The sequence below is a fragment of the Narcine bancroftii genome, chromosome 8 (assembly GCF_036971445.1).
Source record: "Narcine bancroftii isolate sNarBan1 chromosome 8, sNarBan1.hap1, whole genome shotgun sequence".
NCBI lineage: Eukaryota > Metazoa > Chordata > Chondrichthyes > Torpediniformes > Narcinidae > Narcine > Narcine bancroftii.
In genome coordinates, this window is record NC_091476.1 from 27,020,971 (window position 1) to 27,048,800 (window position 27,830).

Here is a 27,830-nt window from a genome sequence, read left to right on the forward strand (position 1 = left end):
AACACAACAGGCCACAAGTCACGCGCTTCACTTGCGTCAGAGCGACCACTTTACGGCGCGACGGCGTCGCAAAATGATTGACGGCCGCTGGGCCTCGGCCGGGACGGGAATGGGATCCAACGCGCCGACGCTGAACGGGATGAAAAGTGAACAAGACGAAGATTTGGCTTCACTTCAAAGTGAAATCGCCTTTCAAATCAGTTCCGGTGAGAATTCCGATTGAATTCTCCTTCCATCGGTCATGAAGCTGCAAGCGGCTTTTCTTGTGACAGGAGCATCAACCATTGGGCAATAAAGTCAAGGTCTTTCAGCTCCAAGCAGGGAGCACGTTTTGGGGTTCTGGTTTCCATTTACCCTCATGCTGCTTTTGTTTTAGTTTAAACATCTTTGGATTTAATTTGCCAATTTTCCCCCCATTCATGGTCTTCATGATTTATATATATACGTGCATCCATAAGCTTTATACCATCTGAGGGGTTGGTTAATGAATATGTTTGCCCCCTTTTTTTTGGTCCTGCTTTTGACACCCTGAGTTGTCTTTTTATTTGTTAGATGGGGACATAAACAGCAAGAAGTGAAACACGAAAGTCTGCAGATGCTGTGCGTGTAGTTTAAAAAACAAACCCAGAAATACTGGAGGAACTCAACAAATTGGAGGAACAACACCTAATCTTCTGTCTGGGCACCTATGGACTTCTCCAGTTTCCGTTTTACTCTTCCCCCATCGCCTTCCCCTCAGCTCTCTAGTCCCTTTCACACTTGCAAGGGGTCCCAGGGATCAATGGCCAATCGGCCTTTCAAGTGTCTGATGTGAAAGCAAAATCAACTCGACGTCGGCGTCTGATGACATGCCTGGGATTGACAGCCTCGACTCCCAGTACAGTCCCGACAGATGCTGTCGGCGTTGCAATCATGCAAGTGTGAAAGGGCCCTTACATTGTGGGATTGAAATGACCCAGGTTTTTGTGTGAGTGCAGGAAGATGAAGGAAGAAAAGATTCGAATGAAAGTATAAACTTTGTCGTGGGAAAGTTGCAGCGGGAGAGAGAGAGGAAATAAATAGCAATAGCGGATAATTTTTAAACAGCGTGGTCGCTCTGTAGCACACAATTTATAACGACCATGGGGAAAAGCAATGGCGGTCCTGACTTTCCCAGAATGTTGTGCGGCAGAGAAACCGTTCCATGAATACTCTGCTGCACAGAATTCTGGGAGGGCAGGTCTACTTTGTCCCATATTATTTATAAATTGTACGCTATAGCACTACAAATGTTCGCACATTGTATAAATTGTGCTTAAAATGCTACCAACTTTCCCACACTGTTTAAAAATTGTCTGCTATTGCTATTTTTTGCTAGCACTTTTCCACGGTCCCTTATAAAGGTTTATATAGGTCAGCACAACAGGGGCTCATCCTCTGCTGTACATTAAGCATAATTATGTTATAATCAGGCATGATTAATTTTGTTCAAATATTACATCATATTACATGATGGTCCACCATTGCTTGATGCATCATGACTTCAATAGAAGGTAGAACAGTCCTAACCCCTGGGATAGCTCCCTGCAAGTGTGAAAACGTTCATTGTCCCAGTTCGACAGGTCAAGTGTGAAAAGCCAAACTCTCATTCCTATACCAGGACATTGAATGGCCAATATAGTCGGACACAAGTGTGAATAGGGTTTCTTCTCTCTCTCTCTCTCTCACTCCTCTGTCTTCTTCCACAGAGCCAAAATCAATTCTCACTTCTCCTCTTATCCAATTAACATCTTTTGTTGTTCTGGGCTATTCCCCTTGCCACTCTTCAGTTTTTATTCTGACATGAAGAAGTGCTCAGTCTCAAGATAATGACAATATATCTTTACCTCTATGCACACTGCAAGGCTGGTTGAGTTCCTCCAGCATTTATTGTGATCTTACATAAACTACAAATGCAGCAGACCTATCAGCCTCTTGACCCAGCTCTGCTTTTCAAAAGATTAGAATCTGTATTTATTGTCATGAGCATGTCACGCAATTCGTTGTTTTGCAGTAGCATCACAGTGCAATTAGAAAAATTACCTTACAAAATTAATAAATAAAATAGTGTAAGAAAAGTCAAAGAAAGGCAGTTTCTGTGGTTCATCGTTCATTCAAGAATCTGATGGCAGAGTGGAAGAAGCTGTCCTTGTGATGCTGAGTCCTTGTCTTCAGGCTCCTGTCCCTTTTTTTTTCCAATGGTAGCAGGGTGAAGAGTGCATGGCCTGGGTGGTGGAGATCCTTGAGGATTGAGGCTGCTTTGTTAAGATACTGCATCTTGTAGATCTCCTCGATGGAGTGAAGATTGGTGTCTATGATGTTGCAGGCCGAGTTAACAACCTGTGTACTAGACAGTGATGTTCTCTGTAGAAGTTTTTGAGAGCCTTTGGTGAAATCCCGAATCTCCCTGATTGGCTTGTCGTGAGTAAGATGGGGAGACGTCACCTGGAATAGCGTGTGCAGCTTTGGTCACCATACTCTATAAATGACTTGCAGAATGGATTCACAAGGGATGTTGCCAGGATTGTTTTCCCTGGAGACAAAGAGACTGTGGGATGACCTAATGGAGGTTATAAAATTATGAGCAGCAGAGATAAGATGGATTGTTATAGTATTTTTCCCAAGGGAATGGAGTTTAATACCAGAGGTCATAGATTTACTGAGAGATGCTGTCTTGGGTAAACTTATACCTCTCATTTTGATCGTTTTAGATTGATCAGTGTTTGAGCTACCGAAAGAAAATAGACACACACACCGAGGGCAGTTCAGTTTATACAAGGCTTTATTACCTAATCTAAAGCTGAATTCACACTACAATATGCAAGCCCTTCCCAATTATACTTATCAACGCCTGAACTGGTCCCAACTGCCTAAGCGAGGCAACGATTGAACACTTGGAGTATGTTGACGGGGTGCCGGTAGCAGCTTCTCCACCTCCCTCGACCGGGACGTTAATTTGGAATCTTGAAATTCTTCTTGCTGAGAGATGTTGCCACCTCTTGGAGAGTCTCAAACTTCAGCAGTGGGACCATGGCTTATATTACCCAAAAGTTGTTTACTCCAGATCTTATCTCTTTGAACAAATGATTTAATTATCTTCAAGGTCTCCTGACAGTCTGCGACCAACAAAAGACAAACTGGCATCTCTTGGCCTCATGGTGTAAATTGGATTATGTCTTCTGATGCAACTGCATTCCCTTCTTGCATCAGCTGGTCTAAATCCTCCATTATAGATGCATCATCTGTTTCCAGCTGTCATATAGTGCAACCTACCCAGTTAACACAGGTAAAAATAAAATGCTGGAGAAATTCATCAGGTCCAACTGTGTGCTTTATAGAGCAAAAGATGAAGGGCCATAAACATTAGTTATGTATCTTTATCTTTGCTCTATAAAATATACTGTTAGACCTGCTGAGTTTCACCAGCATTGCTTTCACTTCAACCATGGTTCTGCAGACTTTCTCATTTTTACAACTACCACAACAGGTTCTGATGCCAAATGAAATTTAAACTTCTCTCTTCTGCACCATTTCTTCAGTCAACCAAACACTTCGTCTGGAGGGGAAAACATTATAGACAACAAAAGCAAAATCGTGAAGAGTGAGGGGCCTGGTGATGAGATTAGTTTCACTCAAAGCAGGACGCACTGGCAGTATATTTGTGGAAAGTAGAAGGTTAACGCTTCAGCCAGAAAGCCACTGCAAATGTTTCCCTCCGATTTGGTCCGTTAGTTAAAATTCTCCAATTGTCTGGGATGGGGAATGGCTATCCCGACGACAGCAGCAGGCTGGAATCCAAAATCTGGCACTTTTTAAAAAAAACTTTATTTATTCGCTCAAAAAACAAATAATATATGACATATGCAACAATTAACCATAAACATGAACTTTTTTTTCTATATAGAAAAAAAAGTAAACCCCCCCTTAAGCCAATTCTCCTAAGGAGAGCCATAAAGAAAGAAAAAAAGAAAGAATATTAAATAAAAATTAAATATACATATTAAGATCTACTCAATGTAAATTGAAATGTAAATATTCTGAATATAACAATATGTGTAAATTTCCTTTACACATTACAAATGATCATCAGCTGGGAAACCTCACGGAACTGTTAATACATCAACATCTGCAAATGTTTTCTGAAGATTTGAAAGTATTAATAAAAAATCATAATTATCAGGCGAAATCTGGCACTTGAAAAGCGCTGGAAGGACTCTCCTTGCCACCTGGGTAGGGTGGTTTGATTGGCAGCTGTGGTGACGAGGTGGGCGGGACCAGCATCTGCACGGGCGGCCCGCGGTGACCGTTCGATAGAATGGTGAGGAAAGTTGCTGGATAGTTTGTGGTTGGAAGGAAGGAGACATTAACGGTAAGGAGGTTCCTTTTGAAATTGTTGAAAGGTTTTTCTTCCCCCCTCCGCCCAAAGATCGCCTCCCTCGGGTTTTTTGGCCAAGCTGAGGTTGGGCCTGGCGGCACGTCCCATCCTCTGTCCCCGGTCTAGACGGTCGGCTTCGTCTCTCCATGAGGCGGTGATGGGATGTTCATCCTGGGGGAGGAACTGCTGGAGGGGGTTTTGGTTAAAGGCGAGCCAATCTCACTGCTATATGGATGCAGTTTGTCCCTCTCGAAAGTTAAATCACCCAGAGTCGGCGGGCTGTCTTCACAAGGCTGTGTTGATGAAGCTTCCTTTTGGTGCAAATCTGTTCTAATGTGTTTAGAAGCATCGGAGAAGATGCATTTCAAAAACTGGAAATGTGATGTCTTAAGTTAAAATCAAATCTTTTTAATGTGTTGAAATTGAGCTCCAATAGCATATGGAGATAGTTGGTTTAGTTGGGCTTGTTAATTAATAGAAAGCTATTGACCCCCTCCATAAATCTTCCTCCGCCAAGCCAACGAAGATTGAATGAAGGTACAAGGACTGCCTAAAGAAAGCTCTTGGTGCCTGCCACATTGACCACTGCCAATGGGCTGATCTCGCCTCCAACCGTGCATCTTGGCGCCTCACAGTTCGGCGGGCAGCAACTTCCTTGGAAGAAGACAGCAGAGCCCACCTCACTGTCAAAAGACAAAGGAGGAAAAACCCAACCCCAACCCACCAAATTTCCCTTGCATCCGTGCCTGCCTGTCCCGCATCGGATTTGTCAGCCACAAACGAGCCTGCAGCTGACGTGGACATTACCCCTCCATAAATCTTTGTCTGCGAAGCCAAGCCAAAGATTGAATTAATAGCAAGTACCATTGGGTTACTGAATAGGTTAGTACGTTGAGGAGACTTTTTATGAAAGTCATGCTTTGCATAAATGATTTAACCAAGTAGATCTGTTGTTCTGAAATGGGTTCCATTAAAATTTTGAGTAAAATCTTAGGGTAAAAAAATTATTTTGTCTTTTTAATGTGGCTGGGGAAGTTTGCCCAGTTTTAATAAAGTAGCGCTAATTTTGAACCAGGCAGAAATTTATTATCACAATTGAAAAACTTTTTATTGCTGAGGATTTTGCAGTACTGTTGACATTCTAGTTTTTAATCTTTAGACAAAATTGCTATCTGGTGATTGAGCAAGTAGGCTGCCAATCCGTGTTATTTTCATTTTTTCAATTTACTGACCTCTATAATCCAAATGAAAGTAAAATATTCTTCGAACTTGCTTTTTTTAAATTAAAAAAAAACTTGCCTGGAATAAGTTTCCAGCTATTCATTTGCTTCTGATACAAGAACTGGAAATGAGGCTTGCATTTATTTTGACTCCATGTACAATCAGTATTGAAGTTTAATGAGAACACTTATGTTTTGTATGCTATGATTTACCAAGATGTTCCCCTAATATTTTGGCAACAATTGCACAGAGTAATGGTGACTATTAAGGGTTCCACTTTGCTTGCTTTGATTATTGCAAAAACATAAAATATTGTTTCAACTAATGCTTGATCTTGTAAGTGCTGACACCCATCAAATGAAATTTTCCAAGTTCCAGAAATGATAGCTACCTGCCACTAATGGCCAAGAAGGATTTTCTGTCCTAAAATAGATTATGTAATAGTCCTTAAACATTTTTTGTCCATCCTGAAGTGGTAATGAGCTTTAAACTATTATGGTTTTTGGCATCTATAACTGTATTGATGATTTCATTGCTTGGTCACTTCAGAGATTTGAGAGCCACTTTTTTTTGGCATAGAATAGTTTACCAAAAAGGCTGGTTTTATTCACAACAAATCAGTTGTAATTGTGTAAAAGTCTTGATTGATCACCATGGTTGTACTGTCCATGATGCCAAGTTAAACTAATTCCATCTGCTGGCCTGTATGTGATTCACATCATCCATCCATCCATTCCCTGCCTGTTTCTTTTTTTTTCTTTTCTTTATCTTGGCTTCACGAACGAAGATGTTAATGTTTTCCCAAATACCTCTTAAATTTTGCTTTCTATCTACTTGTACTATCTCTAGCAGGGCATTCCAGACACCTACTATCTTTTTATCAACAACTTTGCTTTAGTTTCCTGGCAACAACTTTGTAAACTCTTCTGTATCCTTTTCAACTTTAACTATCCCTTGTGCCCTAATGAATAAAGTCGCCTACCATGTGGGACCTGATCAAATGCTTTACTAAAATCATTTTGGTAAAATCCCTGTTTAGAATTCACGCAAGTGGCAGAAAAATCTCAAAATAAATTGGTAAACAAAATATGGAAGTTTAAAATTGGCATGCCTTGCCATTGGTTCTCTTTTCACACATGGGCAGTCTCAAGCCACCAGGAAATTCACATATCTGCCATTTGCCAATCCCTGTAGCAGCTGGATACCAGGGATTTCATTGTATTTTGAATAGTAAATTTTAATGCACAATTTTTTTTCCCCCCAACCCCCTCCGCTACAATGATACCTCAGTATCAGACAATGTCTTTGAATCGCTTACTGCGTCTTGGTGTACAGCAACTGAAGATTGATGCTCAAGGATCGAGGCGATGGCAAGGTCGCATAAAGCAATTTTTGCCTACAGTAGCTGTTCGATGGTGTCAACATGGTGTTCCAGATTCTACAAACTGTTCATGGTTGATGCATGACAATCACTTGGGTAAAGAGACAAAAGTCTTTTTTTTTCATGTTGGATAAAAGAATTGGTGTGGATTTTTCTTGATCTGTTTTTCCAACTGCTATATTTGAAACTGAAATTGGTTTAATCTTGAGCTGTAACCATTCTTTCTTTTGTTGTTTTTATGGAAATCTAAAAGTTTATTTCTCTTTCTTGAAAAGCCCTGATTTTAAATCTGTTTTTGGGGTGAGGAAAGTGGGATTTATTGTATTATTTTCCATCTCTCTGTTTACTCCTGTTGTTTCATTCTCTACCTGTCTTTTTCATGTTTTCCTTCAACTTGCTCAGCAGAAATTCAACGTGTTGGTTCTAAATTGTTTGGTTCAATCTCATCCAATAAAACTTTACAACATTCTTATTTTTACCACTTTGAAGCAGTTATAGTATTGATTGTGAAATTGCAAATTTCTAAAAATCGGAGTTTATAGTAAGTTTTAAGCAATCAAGTCATCTTTCTGAACCAACCTTTTATTGTATAGTATAACACACCATAAAAATTCATTTTAGTTATAGAAAACTGTAGAGAATAATTGCTTACTTTTATGGTGGGTACAGGCTTAATACAGCAACTCCAAAAGAATATGGAAACCACTTTGTAGCTCTAAGACTTTCTGTGATTAAAACTTTAAATTCAAAGTAAAACTGATGATTTGTTCACACAAGTAGATTCCAGTTGTATATGTTTGTAATACCTCCTGATCTTCATTTTTTTAAAAATAAGTTCTTACAAAAGTTTCTTTTTCCCTTCTCTGTAATTGAATCTCTACATTTAATTCATATCTGAATAAATCTACCTGAATGAGTGGTGGAGATGGGCAATTGAAGTTTAAATCATATTATTGCTGTTACAGAACTGAAGTATTCTGATTTGGTGATGCGTTTTAATTATGTCTGGCTAAGGGATCATTGCCGCTCTGCATCATGTTTCAATTCAAAAACCAATCAACGGAGCTTAGATACAGCCCAAGTGGATTTGGCCATCAAGCCAATAAATATACGTTCAGATAATGATACAATCTACATAACTTGTGAGTTACTCTTTCAGTGCATGAAGTCCCTATCACTTGTACTTTTTTATTACTGAATTCTCTGGAATAAAATTAATTTTAAACTCTCTTAATTAGTACTTTGTAAAAACAAGCTCTGTGAATTTGAGAAAAAAATGATAATTTTCTTATTTCACTTGTAGGGCCAGATAGTCATATGACCAAGTTCAAATTGTCATGGTTGACAAAACATTCTTTTGAAGGCCAGAAGCAATCTCTTTCAAACCACATCCTTTGGAATGCTGCTATTTATAAAGAAGCACAAATGCCTTATATTACTTATAATGCTATAATGGAATCTGATGAAGAACTAAAAACATTTTTGCAGACCTTTTTGCTTTATGGAATCTCTTTTATTGAGGAAGTTCCTGCCAGCGTCAAGGCAACAGAAGATGTAGCTTTGCGTGTTGGCCTGATCAGGTGAGGTTTTTGATTCTCAGGGAGTGGGGGTGGAGGAAATTTATTTTTAATTTGTTCAGAGGAATGGATTCGGTAAGATGCCAGGGTGGTCACAGCAAGCTGATGGTTAGTGATGGTTCACTGAGGGGAAGTTGGAGCAAAAAGAAAGTGAACATGTAACAGCTATGACATGTCGGAAATGTCTGACAGATTCAGCCGTGACTAGAGAAGGGGAAAAATACTGGGTCAATGTTGTAATTGGATTGCCTACAGTAGAGCTGGCCAATTTTGATACAGAGAGGAAAAACATAATCAATCCACCTGGCTGAACTTCATCTTGCGATGAACAATTCTCTTCAACTTTACTTTCTTTCTCTAGATAGAGACATGGTTATGATAATAGGATTGTCTTTTTGTGTATGGGAAGCTTAGAACAGTACTTGTTTCAGTCTTGCACAAGATTTCTTCCTTACTTTCTTTTTCCCATAACAGTGATTATATTAATGCAATCATCATCTTCATAAGGTCTAACAAAAATTGTTCCCATCCCTTTCTGGATCTCTATGCCTCTATCTCAGGGAATAGCCTAGTGACAAATATCGATTACCTGTCACAGAATCGCATAACAATCACAGTTATTCCTCCCACCGTGCATTCTGTAAGGATTCTATTCTTTCCAAATCCTATCTCTTGTTGGCTTGCATGACTGAACTTACTATAGGTTTGCGCAAGAGTCTTTCTTAACTGTGGCTTCCCTTCCACGAGTGTTCAGAATCATTGACCAAATCTCATCTATACTCTTCCTTTGTCCATTTCTCTTCAATTCCTGGACAAAATAAGTTCCTCTGGCCTTTGCCATCCAATCCACCAGCCTCTACATACTTAAAGTTACTGCTCTTCTAATTAAGTACTGGTGTTCTTAGTTGTGCTATGTCCTTTTTCACAACAATGTTACAGGCCTAAGAAGTATAACCTGCTTGCCCCACTGTTCCCTGGCACCATTCCCCAGCAATGAGACTCTGCTAAATAAAGTGAGATATTGAAGATATCCGTGAACACATTGGTAAGTTGGTCACCACAGATCTTTAATATTCGGCTGGCTACTCCATCCGAGCCTCACTCTCCTGAAGGCAGCCCCCACGTCATCCTCAAATGCAGACAGGATGGAATCGTCAAGAGATGTGATGGTGCAGAGGGATGGTTCTTCACTATTACTGTTGTCTAATGCAGGCACTGCTCTCTACCCAGAGTGTTCTCGTTAGTGATTATCACTGGAGTTTACATCCCTCCCAGTGCCAATTACAAGCAGACATTTGTCAGGCTGTATGATGTGGTCAGTAAACAAGAGACTGCCTTCTTCCTTCATATAGGCAGAGCCTAGAAAGAGGATCCGGTGGTCAGGACAGCTAGAAGGTGGTTATAGGAGGCTGAAGAACGATTACAGGACTTCCTCAAGTCAGCAGATTTGGGGATTCATCAAATATTCTGCTGAGAATCTGAATGAGTACACAAAGGCTGTCACACACTTTTTCAAAACAGCTGTGAATGTGTGTGTCCCCACCAAATTATTTAGGGTTGAAGTGCTGGATGAATAATGAAATCTGGAACCTGCTGAGAGCCAGATCACAGGCATTTAAGTCAGGAGATCCTGATCAGTGCAGCAGGAGCAGGTATGACCTGCAAAAGCTATCTCTCAGGTGAAGTGGAGATTCTGGATGAAAATGGAAACCGAAAGGGCACCAAACAGCTGGGGAAGGGCCTAAATGCCATATAACCTGTTACAAAATCAAATCCAATAAACTAGCAGACGGCAAAGCTCCTCTCCCAGAGGAACTCCATGTCTTCGATGCTCTAGCAGAGCGTGGTTACCCACCTGTTTCAAAAGGCGTAAATCAAACTGGTGCTCAAGAAGAGTGTAGAAACCTGTCTTAATGACTGTCAGCCAATAGCAGTTGCATCAACAGTGAAGAGTTTTGAAAGGCTGGTGATGAAGCAGATCAGCACCTGTCTGAGCAGTGACATGGAGACATTCCAGTTCACCTATCATAGAAATGGGTCTACAGTGGATGCCATCTTACAAAGCCCTGGAACACCTGGACAACAAAGATGGATACATTGTAATGCTCTTTATCATCTACAGTTCATCATTTAATACCATCATCCCCTCAAAACTGATCAGCAAATTCCAAGACCTGGGAGTGAACACCCCATATGTGTAATTGGATCATGGATTTCCTCACCTCCAGACCACCATCAATGGAAGATTGGGAAGAGCTCCCCCACAATCTCCATCAGTATCAGAACACCATGGGGCTGCGTTCTTAGCCCCTGCTCTACTCACTTTACACCTAAGACTAGCTCAGAATAACACCATTTACAAATTTGCATAGGATACCACAGTAGTGAGTTGAGCAAGGGGATGAGTCAGCGTACAAGATGGAGATTGAAAACTTGGCTGAATGGTGCACCTACAACAACCTTGCCCTCATTGTCACCAAAATTAAGGTGATTATTGTTGACTTCAGGAAAGGAAAGTCCAAGGTGGAGAGGCTGAGCAAATTTAGGTTCTTGGGAGTCACTATCTTGGAAAATCTTTCTTTGACCTAACAGACCAATGGCATCATAGCCTTTAATTCCTCAAGATCAAGGACTAGTTGTATACTGATTTTGCATACTGAGGACATTAATGAAGCCAATTTTGGAACTGCTAACTCTTCTAAAGGCCCTGCCCTGCCTCAAGTCATGCTCAACACGAGGCATTCAAATTCTCTGCCACCCTGAATTCTCCTCCCTTAGTCTTATTTCACAATTCTGATTAGTCCATTGGAATGTTGAGTTTCTTCAAGGAGACCTTGAGGACATTATTGAATGTCTTCTCACTCTCTTCCCATGACAGTTCGAGAGTGTATCAGGATACAGGAGTCTGCAAGTGCTGGAATCTGGAGCAAAAAAAAACTCCAATCTGCTTTAGGACCTTGGCAGATCATGTAGTGTCAATAGGAGAAAAAGAATGGCTGGTGTTTCTAGTTGAATTCATTCTGCTTGACCTGCTGAGTTCCTCTATCAGACTTGGTTTGGCAATAGGGCATTTGTTTTAGGGTTAGGCACTGGAATAATGCAACAATATTTTTTTGGTGTGCTTTTGTGACATTTAACTCCTGAAATTGATTGAAAGATTTCCCAATTTTCTATGAAATTCCCATAAATACAACACCTTGATCCCGTGTTTTTGTTTTAGGCAACTTGTTGCTCTTCTGTGGCGCTGAGGGAGTAACATCAAGCCCCTTTCGCACTTGCATCCTGGTAAATCGGCCGTTCAGTGCTCAGGGATAGGAATGGCGGTTTGGCCTTTCACACTAGACCACTCCTAACTGGGACACTGAACGCTTTCACATTTGCAGGAGTTTAACCCCAGTGTTTGGTCTGTTCTACCTTTTAAAAGGAAATGCCTCCAGTGTAATTGCCTGTTTCACACTTGCCTGACCTCAACGCCAGCATCTGCAGACGCTGGGGATTGTACTAGGGGTCGAGGTCTGCGATCCTAGGTGTGAGATGACATCATCTGACACTGGAGTTGAGCAGATTTTGTTTTCAGATTTGCCACTTTAAAGGCTGATTGGCGTTCGATTCCTGGGAAATGTGAAAGGGGTTTCAATTACATTTTGCTTCTCTGCCTTGGATCACCTGAAACCACTAATTCTATCTTTCACAGTTCAGCCACATGGACTACTGTGCTCTATTTTTATAGATTTCCTACTTTTCTCGATGCAGTGACTTTTGAATGAATCTGTACTGATTTTTGTTTCTAAACGTTGAAAGATCCCTACATCATCGTCCTCTGAGTCTTTTTTGTCGATTTATAGATACGGTGAGCTGAATAGACGGTCTCTGCTGTGTGACTGACTCCTTGACTCAAATACGTTGGATAGTTACAGAAAACTAACCTCTTTGCATAAGCGAACACAACCTGAAATGGAAATTCACAGATTCACAAATGCCCTGCAATGACTCCAGATGATTCTCACACACAGCTTTAATTTGAGGATTTTTTAAGCACTTCCTGCAAATATTGAAACATTGTAGTATTTTCATAGGCTGCAAACTGCATGCAGCAAGTCTAGGGTGCCAAATTAAATTTTGAATCCCATTTGCTTTGATCTATAGACCAACTGCCAGTGAAATTGGGTGTGAAATTGGTCTGAAATGCTAATACTGAGTATATCTTCAATTTTTACTTTTTAATGCAATTGCTGGAAAATTGAATTTTTTTTTGTTATTGGAACTCCATGCATAACCTTTCGGATGTGTTGAACATGCTGGTAAATTTTAACTTTATTGCTCTAGGGAATCCATTTATGGCCGAATGTGGGATTTTACTTCGGACTTCTCACGTGGTGACACTGCTTACACAAAAGTGGCACTTGATCGGCATATAGACACTACTTATTTTCAGGAACCTTGTGGGTATGTACATTAGTCAATATGTTGTAAGGATTTATGAACTTTTTTCCTCATTGGCCATTCTAAGATTTGAAGTGGTGATTCAGGTTTTTTTTTAACACTAATAGGAGAAAGAGTAGGCCATCTACCTGTTGAACTTCCTCCATCATAGCTGATCTGATAGTGGAGACTTTTCTCCATAACCCTTAATTCCCCTACTATGGGGGTGGGGAGGAACTGTGTTGAATGACTACTTAATGAGGCAACCTCTAATGCTTCATTAAATATATATTTAATGAGGCAGTCTCTTTTGCTTCCTTGCCAGAGAATTTCACTACTCTTTGGCAAAGCACATTTTGTCCTAGTCCCCCAAACCTTTAGGCTGTGTTCTTTGGTTCTACTCTTGTCTATCAGTGGAAACTACTTTTCTTCCATTTTGCTTGTCCCTTTCATAATTTTGTTTCCAAAAGATGCCCTCTCATCTGAATTCCAGCGAGAGCAGACCCAGGTGACAATCTCTCATCGTAAGCTAAGCCTCTCCTCTCAGGAATCAACCTGGTGAATCTTCTCTGCACTGCCTCCCAATACCAGTTTTGTCTTAAGTGACGAGACTAGAACTGCAGGTATGGTCTCACCAGTACCATATACAGTTGCACCAGAACCTCCTGCTCCAAGTTCAATTTCTTTATCAAAGGAGGCCAACATTACATTTGGCAACTTGTTCTATTGCACCTGCAAACCAACCTTTTACAATTTTGCATTAGCAGTCCTGAATCTCTGCACAACAGCATCCTGCAATCTATTTTCACAATTTAAATAATGATCCGATCTATTTTCCTTTCAAAGTGGATGAACTTGCATTGCCAGAGCCTTGCCCACTCATATAACCAATTTATATATCTCTGCACCCTCTGCAAAATTTGCTTTTCAACTTTGTGTCGTCAGCAAGCAAAATATGCTAGACTTGGTCCATTCTTCCAAATGAATCTTATCACGAATAGTTGGTGACCTAGTACCAACTTTGCAGTACTGTATTCCTTTCAATTGATTACCAACCGGAGAGGCAAACATTTATTCCAACTCTCTGCCTTCTATTGGTTAGCTAATCTTCTGGCCACACTAATCCATTACCCTCAAATGCATGCATCCTTGTGGATATGTTGTACATGCAGCACTGAAATGAATGCCTTCTGGAAATCCAAATATACTGCATCTACTTGTTCTCCTCTATCTATTGCCCTGATTATATTTTGTGAAACATGACCTATCCTTCCTGAATCCATGCACCATTTGCCTGATGGAACAATTTCCTTCTAGATGTCTTGCTATTTTTTTATTGTTGGCTTCAAACATTTTCCTGACTGCAAATGTTAAGATAACTAGCCTAATGTTGCCTGCCTTCTGCTTAAATCCTTTTTAAACAATGGCATAACATGAGCTTTCTTCCAATCTGATGGGACCTTCACAGTCCAGAGAATTTTGGTAAATTACCACAAGCTCAAGTATAATTTCTGCATTTTTCTCTGAACCTGGATTGCATTCCATGGAGTCCAGCAGACTTGTTTACCTTTTTAGATCTACTAGGTTACTTAGCACAATTGTTTTAATGATTTGTATTGTGGTCCTTCCCTCCCTTTGCATCTTTACCTTTGCTCTTTTGCATGTTAGACATGTCTGCCACTGTGAAGACTTGAACAAAATTGTTCTAAGTTGATCAAAGCCTTTGCTATCCCTGCATAGCCCAACATTAATTCCAAGGAACCTACATTCAGTTTAGCCATGTTTTTCCACTTAATTATGAAAAACTGTACACTATCTTTTTATATTGTGCTTACATAATCAATCTTTCCTTTCTTTATTGCTTGCTTTGTGGCTCTTTGCTTGAACTTGCTTTTTAAAGTTTGTCCATTTCGATTTCCCACTATGCTTGGTGAATGTTTGTACATGCATTTCCACACGAACTTTTCATTTGATATATTTTATTTTCTTAGTTATCCAAGGTGGACTCTCCCTGACTGGACTAACCTGGTTTTTAACTGGAATATACTTGGAGCACAGAAAAATTTCTGAAAATCTTCCACTGTCCCTCAACTGGCCCTCAATGTAGCCTGTGTTCCCATTCTACATGAGCAAACTCCTTCCTCATCCCATTGTAGTCTTTTTTTATGGATAAGGCACTGGTTTGGGATGGTATTATTGCCTTCTATATTTGTGTGAGAAATTTGTTAATACTGTGATCACTCTTTCCAAGAGGATCAAAAACTCCAACATCATTAGTTTTTGCCTGTCTCATTACACAAGGCCATATCTCAGATGTAATGATCGCTTGTAGGTTCAGTAACATGCTATTCAAGAAAGCTGTCATACATTTATTCTGTGTGCTCCGTAAGACTCACTTGATTTAGCCAATCTTTCAACAAGTTTAAAGTCCCCCATGACAATTGCTGTTCTATTTTTCCATGCATCAGATATTTATTGGTTTATTGCAGGTGTCACAGTATGTTGTAATATGGAGACCAATTCAGTATTCTGGTCCTTAAATCTGGTTATCTCTCACTATCTCCCTGATTACATCATTGATCAAGAGGGTTACCCCACCTCTCTTGTATTCTTGCTTTTGCTTTCAAATTGCCTGATATCCTTTGAAATTTAATTTCTAATAATTTTCACCCTGCAAGAACATTCTTTAATTGCCATTATAATCTGAGTTGTTAATTGAACCATGAGATTCAGAGGAGGAAGGAGCCAACAAAAAACTCTACTAATCACAGGTCAAACATTTTGATTTTCAATACAAGAATATGATTACGGTTTGGTGAAATTTATTTCTTGATTCCATATTTAAATGATACAGATCCTCACAATATCTGCCTGTTCCATCAAGTCAGATTGGATACATTTCAGGTATGAAAATTCCTGTTATTTTACTGATCTTGAATAACCTTCAAGAGAGTAGAAAAGGGAAAAATGTGTTCAATACATAATCTGATCACCATCTAGTGAATTTAAAAATTGGGAGATATTTTATTGTTGAATAACTTTTAAACATTTTACCATTCATTAAAGAATTGGATTAGAAAGTGGAAAAGTCTATCCTCTTGAGTGAAATATTTTAAGATGTGAATTAAGTTAATTTAGGATCTAAAGTTTTTCTAATCTTGCCTCCCCAGCCCATGCACTATGTTCAACAAATCCTAATAGATTTATTGAATGATCTTGTCCAATTGGACATCAATTTTTAAATTGAGCATTTAATTATACAAATTTGAATATTTGATTTAGGATTTTATTTTGTCTAATACAGGCCATTTTCCCATTTGTCCTAAGTTCTCGATAGCACTCATATGGTTGAAGAGATTTTTAATTAATTGTCTGCCCATGAACGCAACTGAAGTTTTCCTTGATCTTGCCCATCCTGGTTATTTTTTCTCTTTTTGTAGAGTTCAGGTGTTTCATTGTCTAAGGCATGATGGAACTGGTGGAAGAACTCTGCTGGAAGATGGGTTTAATGCTGCAGAAAATGTACGAAAACAAAGTCCTGATAAGTTTGATTTGCTCACTAAAGTGCCAATCAAGCATGAATATATAGAGAATGTAGGTGAATGCCATAATCACATGATTGGTATTGGACCAATTCTGAATGTTCATCCCTGGAATAATGAATTGTACATGATAAGGTGAGAATGAACAACAGATATTTTCTATCTGTCATCTCTAAATAATTAGACTGCCAAAAGATGTTTAAAGTATCAGTACTGTTCAGTTATTCTTGGATTGTTCCTTAACATACAACTATATTAACCTTTATTGGGCTAGGTGAAGGTGAGGTGAAAATTGCTTTGAGATTCAAACTAATCAAGTTTTCAGTTGAATAGGATGAGCAGGCATGCATAGGGAGGGAGATAGCTTGGGGCATGTGTGCATCAGTAGTCCAGAGATGTTAGCAGTCTTGGTGTTATGTAGGTGGGTCCAGACATGGTGATCTCTCAGAACATTGCAAGAAGACATGAAGGGAAATTGTTGGGATCTTAACAGATGGTTTTAACTCATCACTGAGGATTGGAGAATGGCAAATGTGTTGCCGTTGTTTAAAAATGGCTGGATGGTTAATTCGGGTAACTACAAATCTGTTGGTCTGATTTCAGTGATCGGGAAACTGCTGGAGAGGTTTTTGAGAGAGAGAGAATCTACTAACATTTGGATGGCTCTGAGAAAATTGGGGAAAACAATAATACGAACGATTTTTTTTAAAAGTAACAGAGTAGACAAGAGCAAAGCAATTGATGTTATTTGTATGGATTTTAGTAAAGCATTTGATCAGGTCCCACATGGTAGGTGGCTTTGATCATTAGGGCACATGGGATAGTTAAAGTTGAAAAGGATACAGAAGAGTTTACAAAGTTGTTGCCACGATTGGGAGGTTAAGTTTTCGTGAGAGAATGGAGAAAACGATGCTTGTTTTCTCGCAGTGTAAAAGGAGGTCATTGAAATCATGAGGGGTATTGATAGAGTAAATGATTGTCTGCTTCCAAAATAAAGGGAATGTAAGATGAGTGGACATAATTTAAGGTGAGGAGGATAGGATTTAGAATGTACATGAGAGGATGATTTTTCACAAGCTGCTAAAGGCGGGTACGTCATGTCCCTTTTTAAAAAAAAAAGCATTATACATGTCACACATGGATAACTACATGATATGGTGGGTTTGAAGGGGCATGGGACTGATGCAGCCAAGTGGGACTAAAGTGCAATGGAACATTGCTTGGGACAGACAAGCCGGGCCTGTGGGACCATTTCACTCACACACACACACACACACACACACACACACACACACACACACACACACACACACACACACACACACACACACACACACACACACACACACACACACACACACACACACACACACACACACAACTATCGTTCTTGTTTATTTTTGGTTTTACTCAGAGCTGCTTTGAGTTCCCATTTTCTTCTATTTCCTCCACGAAACACATCCTAGACCTTATTTATTTATTTTCCCCCAAACACAGGAGTCTAGACCAGTTGTGACGGGAGTTTGCACCATTTCCTGAAAGTACTGCAACTTGTCATGGCTTCTTTATAGCCATGACTTGGTACAGAAGAAAAAAAGTGATTAAATGGTTAGGAACAGCACATCTATCAAGTTACAGCAATGTCACCATCAGATTCCTTCATGGTTACTGGATCAAAATCTGATTGGGATCCCAACTTAATGGCATTAAGTATATTCACACAAGCTGCAGCAGTTTATGCAGGTGGCTCACAGCTATTTTTAGTAATCATTGAATGCCTGGTGAATCTTGCATCTTTATTAAAATAATTTAACATGTCTCTGCTAAAATTGATTGAGTGGCATATTAATGAAGCATGGAATATTTTTGATTGTGTGGCTTAGTACTTTACAATGTTGAGCTAATCTTTTGGGGTTTGGAGAAATTACAGCAAGAAAATTGGCAATGATTCGCAAAATAATATAAAGTTGCTGCTTATTGTGAGCAGTTACCACAATTGCTCGAGTCTCCTAGCTTTTGTCACCATTTGTGGTCTGTCATGTGATTTTTTTTTCCCCCTCTTTTAGTAAGTGCTTTCACAGCCTCCTGTTCCCCCTCCCCGCAAAAAAAAATTTGCTTAAACCCTCCTATTCTCTAATAATGATTCACTTTGCCTGCAGATATAACAATTATGATAGAGCTGTTATAAGCACAGTGCCTCATGATGTAGTCCACCAATGGTACATTGCACATAGAGCCCTTACAACAGAACTCAGGAAGCCAGAGAATGAAATATGGGTCAAACTCAAGCCTGGAAAGGTAAGGAAACAGTCAGTCTGTCCTAAATTATTTAATTTTTGAAACTTTGTAATAAATTCCTGCCATCCTACTCTTGTAAGGACCACAGTTTATCATTGAGGTGTGAAAGTTGTATAGACAAATTGGAAACTGTTACAAAGAACTTGAAATAACTGCTTGCAGTTTTCAAGGGTGTTTTTTTTTAAAATCGGCTTGAATGACTTGCTATGTTGTAGGTTAGGGTTGAGAGAGAGCTGCAATAATATTGCAGCTCATGAGCTTCTCAAAGATGGGATCCAAGTTTAATGCACAACACTTATTTTTGACCTGAATAAGGCCTCCTGAGTTTCCAGTGAATAAGGTGGAAAGCCAGCCACACATTTTAATTGGAAATCAATTTTTAAGAATCACTGTGTAAACCAGGTAACTTTAAATGCCTTGCAGGACAGTACAATGGATTATTTTGTGACAAATAATTAAAAAAAATTTAGACATCCAGCATGGTTACAAGCCATTTCCGCTAACAAGTCTTTGTCACCCAATTAACCGAGACCCCGGTATGTTTCAATAGGTGGGAGGAAACTGAAGCACCCAGTGAAACCCCTCCTGACACAGGAAGAACATACCAACTCCTTTCAGAGTGGGACTTTAACCACTGTTCCAATCGCTGGCGCTGTAATGGCATTGTGCTGACCACTGCACCACCTGTGCTGCACATGTTTATGTTGTGCTTTTTATTTTTGTAGTTTCAGTATCTCTTGCTGACATCCCCCTCCAATGTTTTGAGGGCTGGTGTAGTTTGAAATAAATTGCTTTAATTCAGAAACATAGTCTAGCCAGCTCATTCTGATGTCATGGATTCATTATTCATCTGATAATGCCTGACTTCAAACTCCCTATTATAGTAATATTTTAAATGTGAACAAAATAAATCTGCTTTGAGGTGATAGTACATTGCCTGTTTTTTTAGCCAGTCAACCTATTGTAGATGTTTTACAGTTGTCCGACATGATTATTACATTTTCCCTGCAATCTGCATTATTTGTGGGGAGGAGCGGGTGGGTGGGGGGGGTGGAAGATGTGGTGGCGACAGGGAATGTGGGCATGGGGAGTTGTAGGGAGTGAAGAAATAGGAATCAAAATGCACTCTGAACATGTGCAGTTGATTAGAGAGAACCCTAATGGTATTAGGATTTTGTCACAGACTAAAGAGCAACACTCGTCTTTTGACAGTGTTAAAAGGAAAGACAAAACTTTTCCACATGACTACTCATGACTACTCTCATCAATTACAGGTTCTATTTGTAGATAATTGGAGAGTCTTGCATGGCCGTGATGCATTCACTGGCTACCGGAAGCTATGTGGCTGTTATCTGGTCAGAGATGATGTGCTAAACACTGCAAGATTTCTTGGCATCGAGACTTAAATCTGCTGCTGAACCTGAAGGCAAATTATGTGGCAAGATATAATTAATGGAGCATGTATTCTTACAAAATCAATGAGAGAGCATGCATTGATTGAACTATTTTTCAAATAAATTTGTATTTTGATTTCATTACTGAAAATGAGTTCTAAGGTTTGCTGTTTGTCACCTTTTCAACCACATTCATTTTGTCTGAATGTAGCCCACCTCTACAAAAATCATGCCTTTGAAAATGGGCTGATAGTTGTGAAGGATAACACAACAGCAGAGAAATTATTAACATTTTGGTGGGGGAGAAGAACGGTCTGACTTTACACAAGTTGTTTGAATATCAGGAAAGGATGTCTTCATATACTAAACCCATGGCTTGGTTAATGGCAGTCTTGCCTCACTTTAGCAACTTGCTGAAATTTCTCTGTTAACCAACACTAAAGATGTATTTGCAGTCATTTTTCATTCAAACTGACAAAACCTTTCGTATGGATTATTTGGAAAGTGTTTCTGGCATCACTCAAAACGGCTAGCCACCAACATTGTTGATCACGGGACCTTGGTGTGCAACCTGGCTGCAGTACTTCTTTCACATTGCAGATGACTGGTTCAAGAATATTTAATTGATTGTTTTCTTCTGGCTTGATATCATGATGGAAACACTAAGCCAGTTAGTATTTTTCTCTCTCATCTTGAACAGTGATGAGGACATTTTGAAGAGATTTTTTTTAATGTCCATTCAAGTGTAACATTAATTTTGAGGCAAAATATGCACCTTCAATGTAACTTTTTTAAAGCAAATATTTTGACATTTCTGCCCTCCAAGCTGCTTGGTAATGTAAGCTGATTTATGTTCTGGTTTCAGACATTCATGATGAACCTTTTGCTATTTATAATTAGAAAATCAGGAAATATCCAGTTAGAGCCTGTCCTGGTCCAAAAGTAACACCAGAATGATTACTTGGATGTGTGGCTATTTGCAATATTTTGAATGAGAGCTCACCTTGGGGATGAAAAGATCATCAAGAAGTGGGGAAGGGGCAGGATAGTCACTAAACTGAAATAATTTCTATTTCCTGTCCAGTTTTAATACGAGGAAGGGAGTAGACCACAATGAATCTTGCCCACTTGAGTTACCTTTTCAATTTAGTTATTCATACCTTTTGGATTCCTTTTTAAATTCACAGGGATTTGGTGTTGGTTGGAGCTTTCCTAATCCATTTTTCCTCTTCTTAACTATTTAGGGAGTTGGAGAACCTCTCCAATTAAACACCACTTCAGTCTAAATTAGTGTTGGTTGTGTTTACCATTTTATGGCTTGACAGCATTATGGTAAAGACCAACTGGCTTACTGTTTTGCTCAAGTGATGGCCTGCCTAATCTAGAATAATGTAGATTAATCAATTTTACTCAATGTGCACATGTGCTTTGCAAGCAAAGGGAGGATCGTAAATATCTTAACACATCACGGGGCCCCTCACTGCTCTTATCAAGATAAACCGTAGCCTGTTAGTAAATTTCCTATTGGCTTGGAGTTCCTTAAATTGTGACTCGCCAAAATGAAGCTCAGGAAGATGAAATGTACAAGTCAAATGTCTAGAGGGATGTGTCCCCCCCCTAATGTGAAAACAGGATGTTCTGCCTTTGGATTTCACTCAAGTAATTTCTTGGGTATAAAGGAGTGTAAAAATTATGCATGACAAAATTGTACCAGATTCCAAATGGTAATTTCTTGTCTTAGAGTACTAAGCTCATGGTAACAGGGACTGATATTTCTTGGGTGCCACTAGAAAAGTCACAGATGTTTCAAAGCAGATGTTTTCAGAATGCTGGTGCCAGAGTTAGAAGAGAAAAAAAAGGAAGATTGGAACTAGCTGGACCACTAACAGATCAAGGGCAGTGAACTGGATATGAGCAGAAGAGTCTGGCCATGGGACAAATTCACTTATTGCAGTATGAGGTGCATGATTGCAGTGCCCCCTGTATTAATGGAGTTCTCAAGTTCTGCAAAACAAATAAAATGTTATTTTTTTAACATGGTTGTGGTCTTGAAATTTGTTCTTGGTTCAGAAGCTACAGAAACATTAACATTTTCTCCTCTCCATGTCTTAAACAGTGGTGTTGCATCTGCTACCTTTCAGTCCTAGGGCTTTTGAACTAGGATTCTATGCTTAATAAATCAAGACAAAAATCATGTATACCTTCATTTACGACCTAATCTGCAAAGTCGTATGGACGTGCAATTTAAGATCTTTTATCCTCTACGAGTTGGTGTATATTCCTTGTTTTGTTTGGCTTCCATTTTACAAATGTGAATCGAAGTCTGAATATTTTAAGTTCCAGCTCACACCATTCTAATTTATCATCTTTTATGGCAGATTAATCTTTTTCGAGTGTGGATGTCACTCTGGTAAATCAAGACTTCAGGGTTAACATAATATGTGATGCCCAGACTGCTACAGTATGTCCGATGTCCAGCCATGGCTTGTTAGACCAATGACCTGTTTAAATTTGTACTCTAGAAATAAGTCTTGTCAAGGTTTTTTATTATTTTGCATTATCTTGGATAGTTATAATCAAGGGCAAATCTGTAACTCAACGATCACTGCTATTATTCTTATTTTAGGGTATTGCAAATCTCTACTTTTTGTACTTCAGCTCAACTTACTTGTGACTAATTTTGGCAGTCACCTGATATGCCAAGCCTCACTAATAGTCAGCTGACATGGGTTATGTAGTAATTACTGAAACCTTCAGTTGAATCCAACTTCCTGTTTGCCGTTGATTGTAGTGTTCTTTTTGGATCTATAAAAGTACGATGAAGCAGAGGTCGTACAAAACATTTCAGTAACCTAAATCTTTCAAGCAACCTTCTCCTACTACCCTTGCCTGATCAACTTCATCTTTGATAATCACAATCAAATGGCATAAAGCTTGAAGCAAAAACCCTGGAACTTGGTGAAGATCTGCCTATGACATGCCCTGGATTTTAAACTGCCAATAATCCAGGTGAAGGAAATTAACATTATAAATTGTTCCAAAAAAAAATTGGGAAGACTGCTTCATTGGCATTTTGACTTTCAATGGTCTATATCTCAGAGCTTTGGAGGAAGTTGGATATAGAGCTGATGTATTGATTATCATCATTCAAAACTGTATAGATCCTGAAATGGTTCCTCCAGATTGGAGAGCAGCAAATGTGATCCCACTTTTAAATAACAGTGGGAGACAGAGCACTTGAAAATATCAATCTGTTGTCCTAACATGAATAATAAGGAATACTTTGGAATCTGGTGAGGAATACAATGACAATATTGGGGGAGGGGGGGGGGGAAAAGAAAGATTGATCAATGAGGGAGAAATTGTTGCTTGACTATTATAATTTTTTCTTAATTAAATTTTTTTATTTTTCACACTATAAACCATATTGACCAAGATACATACAGACATTTTTCTTCTGTTTATCACACTGGAAATCTGGTCATTGGTTTTCCAATTCCGACATTACATTTTCACTCACTGGCCCTGGTTCTGCATTCCCTTTGCATGTTCCTTGTTCATCAGTAAACTTACAATGCAATAAACAGGTACCCCCCAATATACGTCCTTGTTCTGGATGACTGGTCGTATCTCAAAATGGATGTATGTCGGGGAAATTGCCCTACCTGTGATACTGAAGAGTAAAACAATCTATTTCCTTCCTTTCTCTATCTCCGAATCTTTCTCATTCTCTCTGTTGCTGCAGACCCTGAGTACCCTCCAGACTCTACTGGCCTCTAAAATCTGACCATCAAAATATTGAGCCACAGAATCAGAAAACATGGGACACAAGGAGTTAAAATGTGGTGAAGTATCTCAACGTGGGAATTACCAAGGCCAGCTCTCGTGGGAGGTTGGCCACCAGCCAACATAATGGCCACAATAGATAGGCCTGGTTTTTTTTCACCGTAATTGTGCAAGTTTTATATTTTTCATTTTTTAAAATGTAGATCATGTGCAGATGGATGCAAGTCACATAGGTCGCAAGTCAAGAAGTACCTGCAATACAGTAAAACCCCTGGTATCTGACACCTATGGGATTGGTAGACTTTGGAGAAGTGAATTTGTTGGTTGGTTGAGGTTGTCTGTATTGGCAAATTGACCTGTAGGGGCACCAATTTTAAACTTTTGTATTTTTTACCTATTTATTTTCTGCAGTTTTTTTTTGGCTGGTTGGTTGAGGCTGGGGGTTGCTTGAATTGTATATTAAAGTTAATTAACAAAAGTGCTGGGAAAACTTTGTGGGGCAGGCATTCTCTGAAAAGAGAAGCAGTTGACATTTCAGGTCTGCAACTCTGTCAGAACTGCAAGATGATGGAAAACTGAACTAAGGGTCTTTGACCTGAAAAACCTCTTCACAGGTGCAACCTGACTTGCAGAGATTTTTTTTTTAACATTTTCTGTTTTTATTTGCAATTTACAGCATCTGCATTGTGCTTTTCCTCTCGAGGAGATACAAAGTTAGCTTACAGGAAAGGTGAGCAAGTAATGTTCAAATTTATTGTCCGAGTACATGCATGACATCACATAGAACACTGAGATTCTTTTTCCTGCAGGGCAGGCAGAATATCTACTTACTGCTAACTGTAAACTGTACTCAAGAAAAAATGTGTATATAAAAGATAAATGTAAACAAACTACAAAACAGAAAAAAGAAATCAGCAATTATGTGCGAAATAAGAATCTCTAACTGAGCCTCTGAGACTGTTTAGGTGTCTGATGGAGGGGTAGCAACAGAACCTTGTGTGAGTCTTGTAGCAACTGAACCTTGTGTGAGTCTTTCCTGATGACAGCAGTGAGAACCGAGAATATCCTGAGTGGTGTGGATCCTTGATGATTGCCGCTGCTCTCTAATGGCAGCATTCCAGGTGGATTTTGATGGTTGAGAGAGTTTTGCCTGTGATATACTAGGTTGTGTCCATTAGCTTTTGCAGGGCTGTTTGGATTGGTGCAATACTGGTTGTGATGCAGCCAGTCAGCACACTTTCCACTAACGTTTGAAGTTTGCCAAGGTTTCTGATGTCAGACTGAATCTTCACAAACTCCGGAGGAGGTAGAAGTGCTGATGTGCTTTCTTCTTGATTACAATACATTGGGTCCAGGAAAGGACCTTCAAGATAATGACTCCCACATATTTGCCACCCTCTGCCTTAAGAAATTCTTCTGCATCTCTATTATAATCAGGCACCCTTCAATGTGAAACTGCCCTCTTTTTCTAGACTCTCCCACCATGGGGAAACAACCTTTCTACATCTCTGTCCATGCCTTTGAACATTCAAAATGTTTCAGAGATTTCCCCCCACCCCCCCCCAATTCTCCAAAATTTCAATGTCCAGGCCAAGAGCTATTAAAATGCTCCTCATATGATAACCCTTTCATTCACAGAATAATCTTGTGAACCTCCTCTGAATCCACTTGAACACCAGCACATCATTAATGAGGTCTCAGCAGTGTCTTGAAACATAATAATCACATTCCTTCTCTAGTATTCGATTTCTCTTGAAATGAATGTCAGCATTGCATTTAATGCCTTCACCACTAACTCAACATGGAAGTTTATTCTTGAGCGGGATAGCCTAAAGATAATCCTGAATGAACCATAAACACTGCTTTACTTTTCATGCACTATTTAAAAAAAAATTATTGTTGTAAAGTGGTTTATATGAATGTGATGCTGTTGTAAAACACCGAATTGTGTGATTTGTTCATGACAATAAATTCTGATTCTAACGTGGACTCCCAGGTCCGTTTGTGTATTTTCTCCCCATTTAAAAAAAAAAATCCGCCCATTTATTTTTTTCTTCCAAAGTTCATAACTACATTTTCTGATATTATATTTCATTTGCCACTTCTCTGCCCATTCTTATCTAAGTCCTTCTGTAGCCTCCCTATTTTCTCAACACTGATTGGGATCTGGAGGTGAAGAAATCCAGGATTGAATTGCACAGTGGGATATTGAGGCCCAGGTTATGGAGTTTGCTGGTTAGTTTTGAGGGGTTGATGGTGTTGAATGCCAAACTATAGTCAATAGAGAGCAGCCAGATATATGCATCTTTTCTGTCCAGGTGTTCTAGAATTCTGTGTGGAGCCATTGAGATGGCATCTACCATCAACCTGTGGCTGCAGTAGGCAAATTGGAACAGATCCATGTTGCCACTCACAGGAGCTGACATGCCTCAATGCCAGCCTCTCAAATGCTTCATCACTGTGAATGGTGTGCTACTGGTCAATACTCACTTAGACAGGTTACCACAAATAAATTGAAATGGAATTGTTGATCAGCAAATTAAGATTCTAAGTTTTTGTAATAAATTGTTGATGGCAAGGTGGTGGGAATATGTAGTTTTTAGTTCATAAAACAAAAGTTTTATTTTTTTGCCACCATATTTGGAGTAATTTGATTAATTTCTCAAGTTCTTACCATGCACAGCAATCAATGATGGTTATACAGGGAAAATTAACAGTTTATTTTCCTTCCTGCTGGATTTTTTTTGCAAAGATTTGTCAGATGATGACTACAACTGGGGACATTTGTCGACGTAAGTGCAGAGTGATACTGACCTCAACTGTACCTTATGATTAACATGGACATGGTCAGGTCATTGTGGGATAACATACATACTTGCTTACGATCAACATTGGAGACTAAAGATACTACAATCTGGAGCAAAAATATAACAGCTGGAAGAATGCTCAAGGAACACAAAAACTATAGATGCTGAATGATGTTGCTCCCTGCTGGAAAAACCAACAACTCTGGAGGAAAAGGAGCATGAACTTGCAATCAGGGTTGATAAAGAAATGCAAAAACTGCAGATGTTATGATTTTAAACTGAGAAACTGGAGGAGCTCAGTGGGTCATGCAACATCCAAGTGGTCAGTCAGTTTTGAGTAGGGGGCAGGAGGAAGTCAGCAGTGGAGAGGGTCAAGAACTTCAAACCCCTGGATGTCAGTATCTCTGAGGATCCAATTGTAATGAAGGTTCGCCAGCGGTTATACTTTGTGAGGAGTTTGAGGAGATTCCGTATGTCACTCAAACTTCTGCAGGTGTAACATGGAGAGCATTCTGCAGGTTGCATCACACTCATATGGCAGTGCCAATGCTTAGGACTGGGGGAAAAAAACTCCAGAGGGTTGTTAACTCGACCTGCGACAGCATGGTCTTCACTCCATCGAGGACATCTACAAGACGTGGTGTCTTAAGAAAGCAGCTTCTATCCTCAAGGACCCCCACCAACCAGGTCATGCCCTTTCTGCTACCATCTATGAACAGGTACAGGAGCTCAGCACTCAGCGGCACAAGGACCACTTCTTCCCTACTGCCATCAAATTCCTGTATAATCAATGAACCACAGACACTGACTTTCTTGCACTAATTTTTATTTATTTTGTAAGGTGGTTTATAATAATGTTTGCACTGTCAAAACAATACATTTCGTAACATGTTCATGACAATAAATCCCGATGGACAGACAGGGAGGTGTGACCCCTGGGAGTGATTGGCAGGCGTTCCCCACTGCATTGTGGGACAAGGCGCTGGAAAAGACATGCGCAGTTCGAGGC

At 39.5% G+C, this 27,830-nt stretch overlaps 1 protein-coding gene across 2 annotated transcripts; it reads left to right on the forward strand.

Moving 5' to 3' along the window:
* Positions 1-52: 52 nt before the first annotated feature.
* tmlhe (trimethyllysine hydroxylase, epsilon) lies at positions 53-22,263 on the forward strand. Of its 2 annotated transcripts, none has more exons than XM_069893321.1 (8): positions 53-206; positions 6,905-7,091; positions 7,961-8,137; positions 8,299-8,575; positions 12,899-13,018; positions 16,435-16,671; positions 18,696-18,834; positions 20,109-22,263. In XM_069893321.1, the coding sequence occupies exons 2-8, from the start codon at positions 6,914-6,916 to the stop codon at positions 20,238-20,240; spliced, it is 1,260 nt and encodes a 419-aa protein (XP_069749422.1). In that variant the 5' UTR covers positions 53-206; positions 6,905-6,913; the 3' UTR covers positions 20,241-22,263. The 2 variants fall into 2 exon arrangements, with proteins under 2 accessions (XP_069749422.1, XP_069749421.1); XM_069893320.1 differs by lacking the exon at positions 53-206 and adding an exon at positions 4,285-4,387.
* Positions 22,264-27,830: the final 5,567 nt, after the last annotated feature.